Source organism: Gambusia affinis, linkage group LG21 (genome assembly GCF_019740435.1).
Source record: "Gambusia affinis linkage group LG21, SWU_Gaff_1.0, whole genome shotgun sequence".
NCBI lineage: Eukaryota > Metazoa > Chordata > Actinopteri > Cyprinodontiformes > Poeciliidae > Gambusia > Gambusia affinis.
This window is the reverse complement of record NC_057888.1, coordinates 23,550,427-23,567,454: the sequence shown is the minus strand read 5'-3', so window position 1 is coordinate 23,567,454 and position 17,028 is coordinate 23,550,427. Positions and strand designations below refer to the sequence as shown.

The 17,028-nt window shown below is 39.7% G+C and overlaps 1 protein-coding gene across 3 annotated transcripts; it reads left to right on the top strand.

Annotated features, from left to right (window-relative positions):
- Nucleotides 1-35: 35 nt before the first annotated feature.
- Nucleotides 36-16,604, top strand: plag1 (pleiomorphic adenoma gene 1). 3 transcript variants are annotated; one of them, XM_044104498.1, is made up of 3 exons: nucleotides 36-177; nucleotides 7,254-7,607; nucleotides 7,773-16,604. In XM_044104498.1, exons 2-3 carry the CDS (start codon nucleotides 7,360-7,362, stop codon nucleotides 8,965-8,967), a joined length of 1,443 nt encoding a protein of 480 aa, XP_043960433.1. In that variant the 5' UTR covers nucleotides 36-177; nucleotides 7,254-7,359; the 3' UTR covers nucleotides 8,968-16,604. The 3 variants fall into 3 exon arrangements, with proteins under 3 accessions (XP_043960433.1, XP_043960434.1, XP_043960435.1); XM_044104499.1 differs by lacking the exon at nucleotides 36-177 and adding an exon at nucleotides 6,302-6,360; XM_044104500.1 differs by lacking the exon at nucleotides 36-177 and having other exon boundaries at nucleotides 7,555-7,617.
- The last annotated feature ends 424 nt before the right edge of the window (nucleotides 16,605-17,028 follow it).

Genomic DNA, 17,028 nt, shown 5'->3' with positions numbered 1-17,028 from the left:
ATTGTATAGTGCGGTTGCATCGCAGCGCATACACAATGGCTGCCCGAAAGAGGAGAGAGCAAACAATTTTCAGGCCCGCCGCGTCTGGCAAAAAATATGAGAAAAAAATTATAAAAAATTCGGAAAATAGTTGAAAGTCAAGAAAAAGTCCACAGAAAGGATGTGGAAGCTCCCAGGGTAAGTTTGGTGTAAATGAAACAAACGGGCACTCCGCTGATGCCTTCAAATATCGGGGTTATTTAAATGAGGAGAGGTGGGGGTGAGTTGGAGGAAAAAAGTTTCTGTTAATCAGTCCTCCGTTACGGAGCAAAGAAAAAAGTAGCGAAGCATTTTCCTCCTGAAAACCCGTGAAGAAGTTCAGTCAGTGCCGATAGGAATGCGTGTCATAGTGCGCCTCCACCAACCTTAAAGAAGTGACAGAAAGTTGGAGTTGACTGCTTGTTTTTTTATTTTTTTTCATTTAATGACAACGGCAGTGCGCTGGGCTTTGCAAGAAACCTAAACTCAGAAATAACATCCATTCTATCTACTGTGTTCAGATATGCTTGTTTATCTTTTACCCACATGCTGGTTACCGTGAGCAGGGTCAATACGTTGCTTTCAGCATTTCTTTGTGAAAAATGAAGACAACCCCAGTAGCGACAGGCTGTAGTGAGAGGGGAGATTAATAGTGCATGTAGAAACTGATGGCAGACTGGCATCGCTGTAACCTGGAGGAAAACAAACCGGTCTATAGTCGTTGAAGGTGGAGAGGGAAGGTTGGTTTGGCTGGCAGTTGAGGGTTTCTGGAAGATGGTAAAGTTGTGCAGAGAGGGGCGTCTGTCTGCAGGACGGTTCACACTGCTGCTTCCACATGCTGACGCGGGTAATTGAAGAGATGATGTGCTGTACTCATCTGTGCTGCTGTATGTCTGGCTGGAACCCTCATGCTGAATGCTTTTACTCTTCTTATTTGCTGGTGTTCATGCTGACGGTGAACATTGGTGGTCCTGCATTGAGTTGAAATTGACACAAGACAACTGGGCCACTAGAAAGAAAAAAAAGTGTGTGTGTATATATATATATATATATATATATATATATATATATATATATATAGTTGTACTTTTGAGGATTAATTTTATTCTTGCACATCTACAGCGCTCTCTGTCAATCCAAAAATGTAAATAACCGCTCAAACCTGAATATTTAAGAAAGTTAAAGTGAGATTTTGGCTTTTTTAAGACAATATCTATCTGTACAGGATTAATGCTGCATGTTAAAGCTCTTAGCGTGCGGCATTATTATGTAACTGAATTAAATCTGAACATTTTCCCCATCTTACTTGTTTATTGTCATCTGTTAACATGAGAATAATAGATATTTCTGGCATTAAAAGAAAAAAAAATCAGTGACCAATATAGTCACCGTTCTTTTCAATAACAGTTATAGGCCTTCCATTTATAGAGTCTGTCAGTTTCTTGATTCAAGGATACAAGATTTTTTTATTGCCATATCATCTTTGCTTGTTTGTGGTACAAAATTCTAACTCAGGACCTAGATAAATAAATGTAAAGCACAAGCAATAAATAAGTAAATAATAAAGTAATTTATGTGAACTATAGATATGCATATTAAGAAAATGTGCGTGTGTAAATAATTTATTAGATGAAGTTGAATTAGGTGCAGCTTGAGTTCAGTAGCCTGACAACTGAAGGGAAGAATGTGTTTCTCAGTTTAGCAGATTTGCTCTGGATCCTTCTCAGCCTCCTGCCTGAGGGGAGCGGCTGGAACAGACTGTGTGCAGTGCTTCTTGATGTGGAGAGGACTCCTCACAGTCCTCTGTGCAGCCTTAACCAAGCTCTGCAGAGCTGTCCTCTCAGCTGCCGGGCTACTCGGTGGTGCAGGTGCAGAGAACACCCCACCACACAGCGATAGAAGCTCCTCAGGACTGAGTTCACAAGTCCAGCTGTCTGCAGTTTCCTGAGGAAGTAGTACATGCTGGTGGGCCTTCCTGAGCAGACAGGAGGTGTTGGTACTCCAGGTGAGGTCACTGGATATATCCACACACACTTTGTTATCCAATGAGCAGAGATTGGCCAGAAAGAGAATTGTAATGGGTGGCTTCCTAGCCTTGAGCTGGGCCAACATGCCTGCCTGCTTCTGCCTCTTCTGTTTTGAAATTGACGCAAGACAACTGGGCCACTAAAAAGAAAAAAAAAGTGTATGTATATGTATATATATATATATATATATATATATATATATATATATATATATATATATATATATATATACACACACACAACTTATTACCCAAGTTGTACTTTTGAGGATTAATTTTATTCTTGCACATCTACAGTGCGAGGACCTGCACCAGTCCATTGTCCTCAAGAGTCTCCCAAGTGTGGATTTCAGCCTGTGATCTATTAACAGCTGAACTGACTCCAATGGCCATCAGCTCAGCCAAGCTGTACTTCAGTCTTAAGGTTGGCACTGAACTCGTGCCCAAAGCAGCCTCGTAGATATTAAAATGGGACTTAATCTTGGGAGCTCAAGAAGCTACTGCACCTCTTTGCAGCCTTTGCTACCTTAGCAACTACCTTTTAGACTATTATTCTCTGAAACCAGAAAAGGAATTAGACCAGAGGATACTTACTTATACTTATTTAGCAACCCAGAAAAGGGATTAGAACATGGAACCCAGAAAAACTACCTTAACAACTACTTCGTAGACTCCTATTATTCCAAACCAGAAAAGGAATTAGACCAGAGGATACATGCTTATACTGAGCTACCAACCCTGAATAGTGTTATCTAGTGCATTTACTTTGGATCAACATTATTAACTTTTTCTTCTTTTTTCTTTCCTTTGGTTTATTTTATTTGTATTTCCTTTTAATTTATGTAAAGCACTTTGTATTGCCTTGTTGCTGAAAATGTGTTGTATAAATAAAATTACCTTTATCTTCTTTTCAATAACAGTTATGGAGTCTGTCAGTTTCTTGATCAGTTGACCATCACCTTTTTGTGCAGCAGCAGCCACAGCCTCCCAGACACTGATCAGAGATGTGAACTGTTTAAGAAGGGCCCACAAGTTCTCTATGGGGTTTAGTTCTGGTGAGGAAGGGGGCCACTTCATGGTTCTTTCATCTTTAAGACCTTTACTGGCCAGACACATAGTGGAGTAGTTTGATGCATGTTATGGAGCATTGTCCTGCATACAAATCCTGGTCTTCTTGAAAGATGCAGACATTTTCCTGCATCACTGCTTGAAGACAGTGTCTTCTAAAAACTGGCAGCAGGTTTGGGAGTTGATTTTGAATCCATCTTCAACCTGAAAAGGTCCAACTCTTTCATCTTTAATGATACCAGAACTTCACAGTACCCCGCCTTCACCTTGCTGGCATCTGATGCAAAGTGGAACTCGGTGCCCATTGTTGATCCTGCCACAGATCCATCCATGTGGTCCAACAAGAGTCACTCTCATCTCATCGGTCCCTAAAGCTTTGAAAAATCTGTCTTCAGATGTCTTGGCACTGTCTTGATGTTTCAACTTATGTGTATTGTTCAGTGTTGGTCAAGGTAAGGAATTTCAGCCTTCCTTACCATGACCATGTCTCTGGAATCTGACAATATTTGTTGTAAATGCCTTTGCCATTATCACTGCCCTGATGCAATCAGCCTGTGGCTCTGCCTGAGAATTATGGAAGCCCAGATTTTCATGATGTTTGCTGTCAGCTCTTCTTTGTTGTTGGATCTGGTGCCCCTCATTTCCCTCTTGAGAATACCCCATAGATTATCAATGGTGTTTAGGTCCAGCAAGTTGGCTGGCCAATCAAGCACTGGACATCAAACCAGACTTTGGTATTCATGCTTTGGGCACCATGGGCAGGGGGCAGGTCCTGCTGGAAAATGAAATCTAAAGCCCCATACAGATCCTCAGTCATGTAGTCGTGACCTTGGATTTAAGAAAGCAGAGTTTACCTGCAGCAGACATTGTGCCCCAAATCATGACTGACTGGATATTTCACACCGGATCTCAAGCAGGGTTCAGTTATTCACCCATTGTCCTTCAAACCCTTGGACCTTGACTACCAAATGAAAGGCACACTTTGTTGCCACAGGGAAAGAGGACATTGGTCCACTAGCCAGTAGTCCAGCCCTTCCACTACACCAAGTTCCAAATTATCATGCAAGTAATATTTTCTCAGATTTTCTTAAATGGTCAATGCAAATGATGGTCAGTATAATTTTCAAGTTATGAACTTTTACAGTATAAATCAAATTTTACTGAACAAAGACCCCCATGAGAACAGTATTTTTTTCCAAAAATAAAAAACTCAAAATGCACTTTTCCAAATTATTATGTACAGCAGATTTTCTAAACATTTTATGGATTATAAAGAACTGCAAACGGTCATTCTTTGAATGTGCAGTATTAAGTGATCACATGTACTAAAATCAAAAATTATTTCAATCAAAAACATCTCAACAAACCGAGTTCCATGTTAACATAGAGCCTTCTTTGATATCACAGCACAATTCTTGATCCATTGAACTTGTCAGTTTGTGTAAAGTTTCTGCTTGAATTTCTCTGCAGGATGTCAGAAAACCTTCCCAGAGTTGTTGATTGATATGAACTGCATTTCACTCTCAGATCTTCTGCTGAAGGAAACTCCAAAGGTTCTCAATAGGGTTGAGGTCAGAGGTCAGAGAGGATGGTGATCACACCATGAGTTTCTCCCCTATTAAGTCAGTGACACAGTGGTATTCCTTGCAGCATCCATTGTGATGCATGAAGATGATTTTGCTACTGAAGGTTTGGCTCTTCTTTTTCAATCATGAAATAAAGTGATCAGTCAGAAAGTCCATCTACTTTGCTGAGGTCATTTTCACACCTTCATGGACTACGAAGGGGCCAACCAGCTCTCTCTCTCTCTCTCCATGATTTCGGCCCAAAGCATGACTCCACCACCTCCTTGCTGACGTCACAGCCGTGTTGGGACGTGGTGGCCATCCACCACCAGTGCACTACTGCTTCCATCTGGACTATCCAGGGTTGCAGTAATCAGTGAACAAGTCAGTTTTAAAATTAATCTTCATGTATGGCTGGGCCCACTGGGACCGGTTCTGCTTGTGAGCACTGGTTAGGGGCCAAATAGTAGGTTCATGCACCACAAGCCTCTGGAGGATCCTCCACCTTCAGGTTCCAGAGGCTCCAGCAGCTTCATATAAACTGTTTGCTGCTTTGTAACAGCATTTTAACAGCTGCTCTCTTAATCCAATGAATGTGTCTAACAGAAACCTTCCTCATTCTACCTTTATCTGTACAAACCCATTTTTGTTCTGAATCAGCCACAAATCTCTTCACAGTACAATAACACTTCAGTTTTCCTTAAATATTTAATATTTTCACACCTTGTCATACGGCACTAAACTATCTGATGATTTTCGGCAGCAGAGATCCTTTCTCTTTCCCATATTGCTTGAAACCTGCGGTCTGCTTAATAATGTGGAACATCCTTCTTAAGTAGATTTCCTTGAGCTCATCAGACAAACTGATCAACCAGTTCTCTGAAATTATAGTGATTCAAAGAGCCCTGACACACAATACCATCTATAAATTTAATAGCACAACAAAAATATTTATCTTTATGACACTTACATCCAATTTGCATAATAATTTGGAACACTGTGTAGGCTTTCCATTGATAGGCTTGGACACAGCACTCTGTGAACAGCCAACCTCTTTAGCTCTAACCTTTAGTGGCTTACCCATCCTATGGAGAGTAACAATGATGGTCTTCTGACCAGTTGTTAGGTCTGCAGTCGTTTCAATATTGAAACGTACTGAGACAATTGAACCAAACTGGGTCAATTTAATGACACCTAGTGGTGCTTTGAGTTTAGTAGATGTTTAATGTGACACACTCAAATTACAACATTCATGGTTTGATTTCTTCACAATATACATCAAAATAAGCAATCCTGAGCTACTAAATCAAAACTTCCTGACAGGATGGCTAATTGTTTTGTGCTGGTTCTGATTGGCTGTTTCTGACCAAACGGTGTAATTCTGCAGAACACAGGGAGGAGGCAGAGGAGATTGATAAAAAATTTTCACAGATTGTCTGTCTTATGTTAGAACATAGCAAAAGTTTTAATACATATGAAAAATCGTTTTTTGTTTGTTTTGGTTACATGCTACAGCTTTAAGCAGACGTTCAGTGTTGGGTGGAGGTTGAGCAGTGAGATATCTGTGAGATATTACTACCAGTAATGCAGCGAGAGCAGAACCAGCATCTTCCACTGCTAGCTCGAAGACTTATTCTTTTTTTTGGGAGTTTGTTTAGCTTTCTGACCATCGTGCTCTTCCGGGTGAGTGTTGGTGGTTGTGTGCTGCTTTACCTGCTATCTGGCCGCTCCGGATGTCTTTTTTTCTGCAGTGAGCCTCGATATAGCCAAACTCCGTCAAGTGTTTGTTTTTTAAACGTTATATTAGATTGGTTGTATTGATGCATTTTGGCGTGCTTCACCCCCGAGGTAATTATTCGTCGCAACACACAACCTTCCCCATTCACTCTGAGCGTTGAGGTTCCTCACCACATTGCTTAGTATTTGTTGCCATGTGCTTGCGTAGCATGAAGAAAAGAGGAGATGAGCTGCACAGGCAGGCTGCGAAGTGAAATACAAGTTTTGATGATCGCCAACTGGCGATCACCGATCAGACACATTTTCATGGAAATTGGCCGATTGTGATCAGTGGCTGATCAATAGGCACACCTCTAATATCTCTATATATGTACATATTACACAGTTTAGAAACTTTGTAAGATCTGTACTATTTTGACTGCATTTAGTTCTGGTGGCAACTGACACTAGGTGCCACCAAGTGTCAGGTGCTGCAAGCTGAGTCTGGTGGCCCACCAGGCTGCTTAAACACTGGGAGAAACCCTGATTATGGAACAAATAAAACTCTGCAAAACTTTGAGCTCCATTTTTACCAGCTTCTGTTTTTCAGTGCTTGTGTTTCACGTCATTGCAGTTGCTATGTGACCCAACATATGCCGAATAAGGGTGGGAATAAATCTGAAGGTCAGTTAATCCAATTTCACAGCCTTTCACTGCCAGACTTCACGGTCAATGTAGGTCAGGTTCTTTGATGATTCTTGGAGATTGCAGCCCCCGAGATTAGACACACCCAGTATTCTCTTAAGTGTAACATTTAACAGTTCACTTAATGCTTTTCTCTTCTTTTCTTTGTGTGCCAGGTGCCTTAGTCCAGGCTGGGATGACAACCTAAAGCTGGACGTCGGAGTTACATCAGCATTATTCGGGCACCCTGCTCTTCATGTAGCTGGTCTGCTTTAGGGTGCCATGGCCACTGGAACAGAGAACCGCCATGACCATGTTCTGGAGAAAGCCAAGCTTTCACCAACATCAGGGAAACGCAGGAGAGGAGAAGGGAAACCCAAGAAGAATTTTCCTTGTCAGGAGTGTCAGAAGGCATTCAACAGCCTGGAGAAGTTGAGGGTGCACTCGTACTCTCACACAGGGGAAAGGCCGTATCGCTGCTCCCATCCAGACTGCTCCAAGGCTTTCGTCTCCAAATACAAGCTGCTACGGTACAGCAGGGTGCAGCATGTTGATTTGTTTTCTTTAGGCTTCTTGAAATCTAGCATTATGATATACTAATGAGTAGCTTTACTTACAGTTCTATGTAATGCATGCTAACTTTGAATATAATTTCAGCCATTCTGAATGCTCATAGATTGTGTCTGTGTTCCAAGGCATATGGCAACTCACTCACCAGAAAAAAGCCACAAGTGTTCATACTGTGAAAAAATGTTTCACCGCAAGGATCACTTAAAAAATCACCTGCACACTCATGATCCACACAAGGAGGCCTTCACCTGTCAGGAGTGCGGGAAGAGCTACAACACCAAGCTGGGCTTTAAGCGCCACCTGGCCCTCCATGCTGCAAACAGCGGAGACCTGACCTGCCAAGTGTGCCTGCAGCTGTTCCCAAGCACTGTGGTTCTCCTGGAACACCTCAAAACTCACGCTGGCAAGCCATCTGGAGGGACCAAAGAGAAGAAGCATTGTTGTGAACATTGTGAGCGTCAGTTTTACACCCGCAAAGATGTGCGACGCCACATGGTGGTGCACACTGGACGCAAGGATTTTCTCTGTCAATTCTGTGCTCAGCGCTTTGGTAGGAAGGATCATCTGACACGCCACATGAAGAAGAGCCACACCAGGGAGCTGCTGAGAGTAAAAACTGAACCAGCTGATTCGCTGGAGACAGATGTTTATGATTTGGCTACTGGAAGCATTAAGGACGAGCTTCCAGCAACACTGACAACAAGATCACACCAGGTTAACATGTTCACAAGCTCCGACCTGGACACACAGCCCTTTTCTTCCCCCAGTAATCCCTTTTCTTTAAAGTACCCACTGAGCTCCAACTTTACCTCATACACCATCACCTCACATGAGAGGGAGCAGAATCTAAAGGGAGAACTGGAGACCTATCTAATGGAGCTGCAGAACACCTTGCCATCCTCATCCTCTGCATCCGTAGAGCCTCAAATCCCGTCCTCCAAACTCGAGTTGTTACCTCATGTAGGTATGCTGGAGGAAGCAAGCGAGGAGACATCCCTCACCAAAATTTCCGCGCCAGCAGCAGGTTCTGCAGCAGACTCTATGGCCTCATCTTCTTCCCTTATGGATTTTTCCCAACTGTTCAACTTCTTGCCACACAACGGGCCTCCATACAATCACGTAGGAAGTGGAGGGGGCAGCATAGGACCAGCCATCACCTTTCCTTCCTCTGAAGAATCTGTTCCTCTACTCCAGCTGCCCCCCCAGATACCTGTGGGTGAAGAACCTGCAGAGAACCCTCTCCAAGGACTCCCCTCCTCCTTCATATGTAGCCTGAGCACCCCCACAACACTACCCCGGTTTCACCAAGCATTTCAGTGATGGAGTCTGTCCTGCCAAATGCAGAGCCCCCACAGCTGAAACAGCCAAACAGGATTCCAGTAATTCTAGATAGTCATGTTATTTGTTAAAAAGTGAAGAGACGATTACAAAGCAGTAGGTGCATGATGACCAGGGACAGCAGTTACAAACATACACAGCTTTATATGTATCTGGCTTATCCAACCTTAGCAGATCTTCATCTTTATTCCAGATAAATTACGCTGTTCTTTATTTCAGGAAATATTCTACTAATGTATTTTTCTTTCATATTTTCCAAGCTGCTCCAAAGACAGAAATTACTTAAACATCTATGAGTTTCAGTGTTCCTCTTTAATAGCACGATAGAAAGTGTCACTCAGCTTCATGCTGATTTAATGCTTGTTGCAATAAATCAGCAATAAGCAACTTATTGTGATATGGATATAGTGATATAGACAGCTCATCTTTAACCAACACTGCCACATCATTGAAGAGTTTTTATCTGGGACATTTTCTCTAACTGCAGTAGTTCAGATGAGTCACCCACAGATTACTTCGAACTTAATAATCATTCCTAACTCTTTATGGCAACATAGAGCCCTGCTTTAGCTTTATACATTGCCATAATGTAGAGTGCTACTTTAGATTTTGGTGTTGCCATATTTTTAAAGAACAGCTTTGTAGTTTTGCGAGAATTCAAACTAATCATGTTAACTGGGGAACATCTCCTAATATATAAACTGTTTTGTTCATGAAATAGGTTGTAGACATGACAGAATGTAATAAAAGCACACACTTTACTCAATCTGAATCAAATTACCAAGTTAGAACTACTGAGTATCTATTTAACTTTCAGACAATAAGCAAAGTCCACAAAACAATATAATTGAAACTCCTACAATATTGAGCTAAAAGTAATCCAGCAACAAGGTTTGTGAGAATCGGCATTCAATGATTAGCAGTGATGGGCGTCTTTCTTCAATCCCAGTTAACCACCCAACAAGAGGACCAAACTATCAGTGGGCAAGGTACTGCATCCCTCATATGTCTATGGATATGTAAAAGGAAACTGACTTACTTAAAATGATTTTTTTCCCCCAAAAATATCGAAACTAACAGCTGTTTCTCATAAATCAAGTTGAAAGGATTTAAATAACTCATCAAAACAAATGGTTTCTCCACATAAAATGCCAGTTTTGTTGTAAGTGACCCTTACATTCACAGGGGTCAGGGACCACAGCCCCCAGGAAGTTACTAAAATCTGCAAATACTTGAGACCCGCTATAAAAATGCTTATAACTGCCTTATAACTTTTAACAGTTTAAATACCAGATATACCCTAATATACAGTAATAAATACAATGGAAACTGTCTTAGCACTACTGCAGAACTAACATCCTCTGTCTTCCTGGTTTCTACTCTTTGGGGTACAGCCCATGAATAGTGATGAAAATGAATGGCGCCCCTTGATTGGCTCCTTTGCAAATGCCAGTATGTCTTGTTGTATTGCACATAGGTATTTCAGATTCACAAGCTGTATTTTCTTTAAAATCAATCTGAACCCTGTATACTTGATTGGTTTGCTAAAATATGTGATAATGACATTTATTATGACTAAGTCCAAATTTTCTGGCTTCTTTTTTTGTTTTGTTTCTTTGCCATTTCATATTCCCAACAGTTCTCAGTGAGCTTTGAATCAGCTACTCAAAATCAAGAACCTCCATGGACATGAAGGGCAGAGTTTATCCTTCAGGTCAAATATAGTATCTACATGCAAAGAGTGAGTATATGATACCTACAATTGAGAGATGCTTGATGTAAGCAATCTTTTGCAATATTGCTCATGGAGGACCCCTGTTGATTCAACGTTCAGTTTATGGAGATTCACCTATTCACAGATTTTTCTGTGAACCATTTGACTCCAGATGACTTGCAAATATCTTTGGACAGCACATCTAAATTTCTAAAGAAAATATGGCTTGACAAGCAAAAATTTGTAAGTGCAGCTCTACTTCACATGCTATTGGCTGGTGGTTGCAAAGCAGCCAATTCAGGAGTTTCATCAATATTCTTTGGCAATGATTGGCTGTAACCCCAAGAGTAGAGGTAGGGAAGACTGGTGACAGCAGCTGCAGGTAATGCTAAGACAGTTTTTACTGTGTGTATTAATGTATATTAAGGTATAATTATTGTTTGAATGAGGAAAATAGGCAAATATGGGGGGTTTAGGAGGGTTCTTAATTATCTGTGGATTTTAGCTATTGGTTGGTTACAATCCCTAACCGTAGTGTAGGCTGGGGGTCCACTGCACATTGATGTTCCAACAAAGATTGCAATTTCATGTATTGTAGTGGTATATAAAGAACTTCACATGCCAATTAAAACTAATGTTATGAAGTTGGCATAAGTTTGGAGCACTTCCCATTTAATACAAAGGCTTCAGTTCTATAAATAAGGGCTCCTCCAAGAGTTTCTTTTATAGAAGAAAACACTAAAACATGGTTTTAGCTGAGATGTTCATCTACTGCCCTGGAAATGAACATCTCATGTGTGACATGTGTGATTCACATATCACTCAAAACCACCTTGTGATCCATCTAACCCCAGAATAGTCCCTTTACCAACACAGATCAGGCATAACTTTATGATCACCTGTCTAATATTTAAATATCTGACTAAACATCCCATCAGAGCTGATTTTTATGTAATTATTATAAAATTAGTTTATTAATATATAATGATGTTTGAAATATAATTACAATATTTATAGTGATGTCTTGTAAGTTTCCTCTACAATAAACAATAGTCCTGTCTCTTGCCTTCTCTTAAAGTAAAATCTGCTGTCTGTGTAGACTTTGTTCAGGTCTTAGTAATATGAATGTTGTTGTGAGCTTCCAGAAAGTCTTTACCCAGTCAATCAGTTCCCATTCTCTTGAACTTATCTGCTGTGGCCCCTGAAAGTCTAAAAAGCTTGATTTTATGCAGGATTGAAGGGATAAGTTCCAACTACTGACGAAGCATGTGAACAGAGACGTAAAATGTTAAAGCACCACCACAAGCCAGGGCAATGGGGAAAATTGTCTTGGCAGGGTTTGGCAACGCCTCCCTCACCCTGTCACTTGAACAATAATCATACAGTATAACAAAAGTTCCATGCAGATATTCATTATCATTATAATCAGTAAGTATTCTTTGGAAAACACAGAAGTGACATAAAGAGTCTTTGAATTGAGACTTCCATCATAATTCCTGTATTTTTAATTTTAGCCTGTCTTCTACATCTTTATATGGAAATCTTATTCTCTTATTAACTGACAGATCGTAAATCAGATTTAACACTGATGCTTCATTTCAACATGCCATTAGCAACTCTCATTCATCATTGTGTTAATCAATGAATGCCTCTACTGTCGTTGGGCCAAAGCAATTCAGAAATGCAACTCAATGTGACATTCATGCTACAATAAAAATAAAGTTAATAAAAGTAGGTTTATTAAATATTAATAATGTCCTTACATCTAGTGTTGCTGTTTATGTGGCGTTGGGTTCTACTCAGCTGGGATCCCAGCCTTCTGGGACACACTTTGGTTCTGTCCTGATTCTTCTAGAATCAAGATAATTGACAGGGGAACAAATGTCTTTAAAGATAGAAACCTCTTTAGAAAACTGAACAGAGCATGGAAGGAGATTTTAATATTCGGATTCAATCTTTAACAAGTCAAAGTAAGATCCAACCTGTTGAGGTGAAATATTTGTCAGCTGCTGTTTCTTTTTCTGAGATTAGGAATAATTTAGATCCACATTTATTTGCATGGGGACAAGTGCCAAGCATAAAAAACAGAATAATATAATATGTTTAGTTTTACTAATTTGCAATTCATCTTGTAGTCCCAAGATGAGCCTTTCACAACCAGTCCTAGTTCCAATCCTTAAATTTCTTGAAGTGGAACTAATAATTCCCTTGCATTCAAATGTATCATCCCAAAACTGCCAATGTCACAGATTTGGGAGTAGAAAATACCAGGCCTTCTTTACCCAGACAGCAGCTAGATTTTTTTGACCCATATAAATATGGAGTGACTGTGGCTCAATCAGGGGAGTATTAGTCTTTTATTTTGAAGGTTGAAATTTACACTCCAACTTCTTCCTGTTTCATGTTGATGTATCCTTGAGCTAGGCACATAACCAAAAGTTACCTACCAATCTATGTATTGGTGTAAGAACATCAGTGTTTGAGAGCAGCTTTGACAGCTTAAAATAGTAATATAAAAGTTCAGTCCATTTAAAGTTTCTCATAGCATAGATCTTCTTTCTAAGGATCCTGATCTTGGTAACTGTTTCATTTTTTTTGGACATTTTCTATCTGTTCTACTTTCCCATGTCGTTTTGTCATTAGAAACTATGTGTTGTTGATATCCACCAGCATACATGTTGGTCACTGGGAGCTGCTGCTTTCACTGTCAGGTTACAGGTGAAGAACTCTCTCTTTTCCACTAGCTGTGGAATCATCCAAAAGTTCAAAAAATAAGCAGACATGTTTTGTGTGAGAGTGGTCAAAAAGACAGTTGTTCTTGTATTGATGCATGAATGACAAATATCTGGGGTAGCTGAGACTCTCTGTTGGAAATAGAACCATCTGAACAGGGGATGGAGATCAGGGTTCCCTCAATGAACTGTTGTGTGGTTGATCTGGAAAAACACCTGGTTTGGGTGACGTGTGCTTTCTGTTGAAATGCACAGAACTGACATTTCATTAGTGCCCATCATAGTGTTCTTTACCTCACAGCTTCAGTATTCAAATCATGAACTCCAGTTTCTGTTTAACATTAAGTTCCCTTGTATTCCTTCCTGAATAAGGTTTTTGTAGACCATGTAAAATGTAGAGTTGAATGTTTTTGTGTCAAAGCATTTATCAGTGTGTGCTACCTGTATCTTGTGAAGATTTTATGAAAAATGTTTTTGATAATTGCAGCACTTTGTGTTCATGAAATGCCTTTAATCTTCCAGTGCTTTTGGTTTAAATGCTTAATACAAATGTATAAATGATATATTTACCTCTTCTAGAGAAAAGTAAAATGTAAATACATTATAAATGTTTTATTTTTACAGTTTAACATTTTGACAGTGTTTTTCCGATAAGTGTACTTTTTGCTTTACTTGCACACAGTCTGTATGCAGTTTGAAACGCATACATGTTTGTTGAAGTTAACTATTCGTAGGCTCTTATAGGTGAAGCCACGTCAAACAAGATTTAATGAACATTTTAACACCTAGATATATCTTGCTCCAGCATGTTTTAAGTCAAACTAATGATGCTTAACAGAAGGTCTTTACAACTGGAGACAAACAATACATTCAATTTTGCATTGTCCTCATTCATCCACCATTAAAATAAGTTAAAATGCAGAAGCAGATTTTAGACCTTAAGCCCAGTCTTTGATTCAATAACTTCAAGTAATCATCTCCTGTATGACCTTATCTGAGTTCTGTGTTATTATTAGAGAAGTATTTTCACAGAACTATTTAAGTTTAATTGGTGCTCACAAGAGCTTTCATCAGATTGGGATCTGGACAGGGGATTGGCTACTTCAACAGCCCCATTTTATCCTTTATCTGTTATTCTGTTGTAGATATGAATTGTCTTTTTGGATGAGCTACTTGGGCCAAGCTTCAGCTGGAGGACAGATGGCCTTATCTCTGTCTTGAGAATACATTGTGAATGGTACAGAGCAGGGCTGCGCGATGGAGCAGCTGGTAGCACTGTTGCCTTGCTGCAAGAAGATCCTGGCTTTTCCCTGTGCATCCATCAGTTTTCTCTGGGAATCTTGGCTTCTTTCCATAGTCCTAAAACATGACCGCATTGTTGATTAGTCTCTGTAAAATTGCCCTTAGAGACGAGTGTGTGTGTGCATGGTTGTTTGCCCTGTGATGGCCTACCTCTCCACAGTGTAGTCTGGCTCCCACCCAATAACTGAAGACAAGTAGTCTATCTGTTGGGTATAGACGATGGCTGAATGGTGCCGAGCTGTTCAGGGTAAACTTAAATGTGCTCAATGTATCCAGAACCTCTGGCTGTAAAATCAGGATAAACCATCACTTCCATGCTTAACAGTGTATAAAAGGAGTTAATGCAGAATATTTTAGCCAAATAGCTGTAGTAGCATCCAGCAGAAATTTCTCAAGCTAGTTTGTTTGGAATCTAAATTTAAAAAGCATGGTAACATGTAAGATGTAGCTGTTGAATGTTGTGACCTCAAGGTAAACTCTGATCCATGTTGTATGTTATTGCCGTTGTTTTGACACAAATATGTGTGCTACAGAGCAACTACCTGCCAACTGTTTTTCTGATGTAAATACTGTGATGCAAGCAATGAGGGTGAACTTAATTTTTCACACCCACCTTCTGCGTTTTGCTTTGGTTTTTAGTAAATAAATCAATTGTGTCAGATTATTGTTATTTGTGACTCCAAGTTGTATTTGTTTTAAGAATTGGTTTGAACCAAATGATTTAGGTATGGTCTATTGACATCCTTTGAATTAAGGAAGGGTAAATTTACTTTTTCTGACACATTTCTGAGATTGTGACAACAGATTAGTTTGGTTTTGTTTTTATAAATGTGTTAATTCTGTCTAAGACATTTTAGATGAACCCAAATATTTAACAGTAGAACTCATATGTCATCTAGAATCCCTAAATGAGATGGTTGAAGAAAACATAAAAACAAACAAAAGGCCTTGCTGATTTTCTCAAATAGTCAAAACTCTCAAGCTATGTTCAATTTTTTTTCTGAAAAAAAAAATCTTTCTCTGGAGATAGAAGGCCACCAGTAAAAGGCAGACTGTAGGTCATTTGGTGTTAGACAAATTTATAAGCTCCAGCAGTACCAGTGATCTATATTGAATGTGTATGTAAGAAACACTGCAATACTGCAAAAATATTATGGTATTGGAACAAGCTGCTATAACATGTCTAAAGCTCCATAAGGTGCTACAGACCTCTTTCTCTTAAATGTATTGTTTGTACATGTATCCAGCTTAGCTGAAAAGCTGCCATGTGTGCCTGCTTCTACCTTCTACACATATTTTTGTTGTACTGTGAGTCTTTGTTCTTCTGTTCATACATGCTTGTAATTACATGGTCCCAGTATACCGCTGCATACAACACCACCGCATGTAAAGATTTTGAAAGAAAGAGAAGATAGATGAGAACATGCAGAGTATGTGCTGATCCTCAAATGTTTTTGCATGTTGTTCAAAGTGAGTTGAAGGAGTTGAGTGATAAACTTCATCAGACGTGTCGGGTTTCCTGTTTAATGTTTCAGCATTTTCCCCCACATTGTCTATAGCAAAGTCAGAGCACAATCTCCACAAGTTCCTACACATTTTCCCAAACTACTGTCATATTTTATACATATAAGCAAAAATAAATCATACATATAAGTACAAATACATATGTGTTTATAGATGGTGAAAAATCAATGCTGCAGCTTTTAACAACTGTTTTTTTTTCCCTTCTTTGTCTTTTTAAACATTGTCATTATCCAAAGAAAGTTTATTTATTGGTTGGCAAAATAACCAGACTTCATTCACATACAATGCTGCTATGGAAGAGGAGAGTTGCATTTGTCAACTCTCGTGTTTTTACTCAGTGTAATGAAAGTTCAATAAAGTTAAGGAAAAGAATCAACTTCTGCATTTGTTTGGTTATTTTTGTAAACCTTTCACCAGCCAGAAGTTCTTTTGTAAGTCAGCAACTATTATGTATTCATGTCCTAACAGATCCCAGCCCATCAGGTGAAAGCGCTGATGATGCAAGGCGAAGAAGTGGTTCTGATGAGTGGAAGAAAAGAAGAGGTTACTGAGACAGATAATCCAGGAAGTGCTGGGTCTCCTCGTCTTCCACTGACCACCTGTCAGAATGGGATCATATTTTGTTAAATGATAGAAGGGAGTGAACATGATTGTAAGCTGGGTATCTAAGAGTTTAGTGTTTCCTCAAAGGCAACACAAAGCAGATGCTAATTGTGTCACAGTGAGCACTCTCAGTAGCTTCTGAGAAATATCACTCTTATTCCCATAGAA

What these genes read in the sequence shown, in the direction of transcription:
- plag1 (XM_044104498.1), top strand. Translation starts at nt 7,360, where the DNA reads ATGGCCACTGGAACAGAGAACCGCCATGACCATGTTCTGGAGAAAGCC. An exon ending in TCCAAATACAAGCTGCTACG is followed by an intron (nt 7,608 to 7,772) that starts GTACAGCAGGGT and finishes CTGTGTTCCAAG; the next exon opens with GCATATGGCAACTCACTCAC.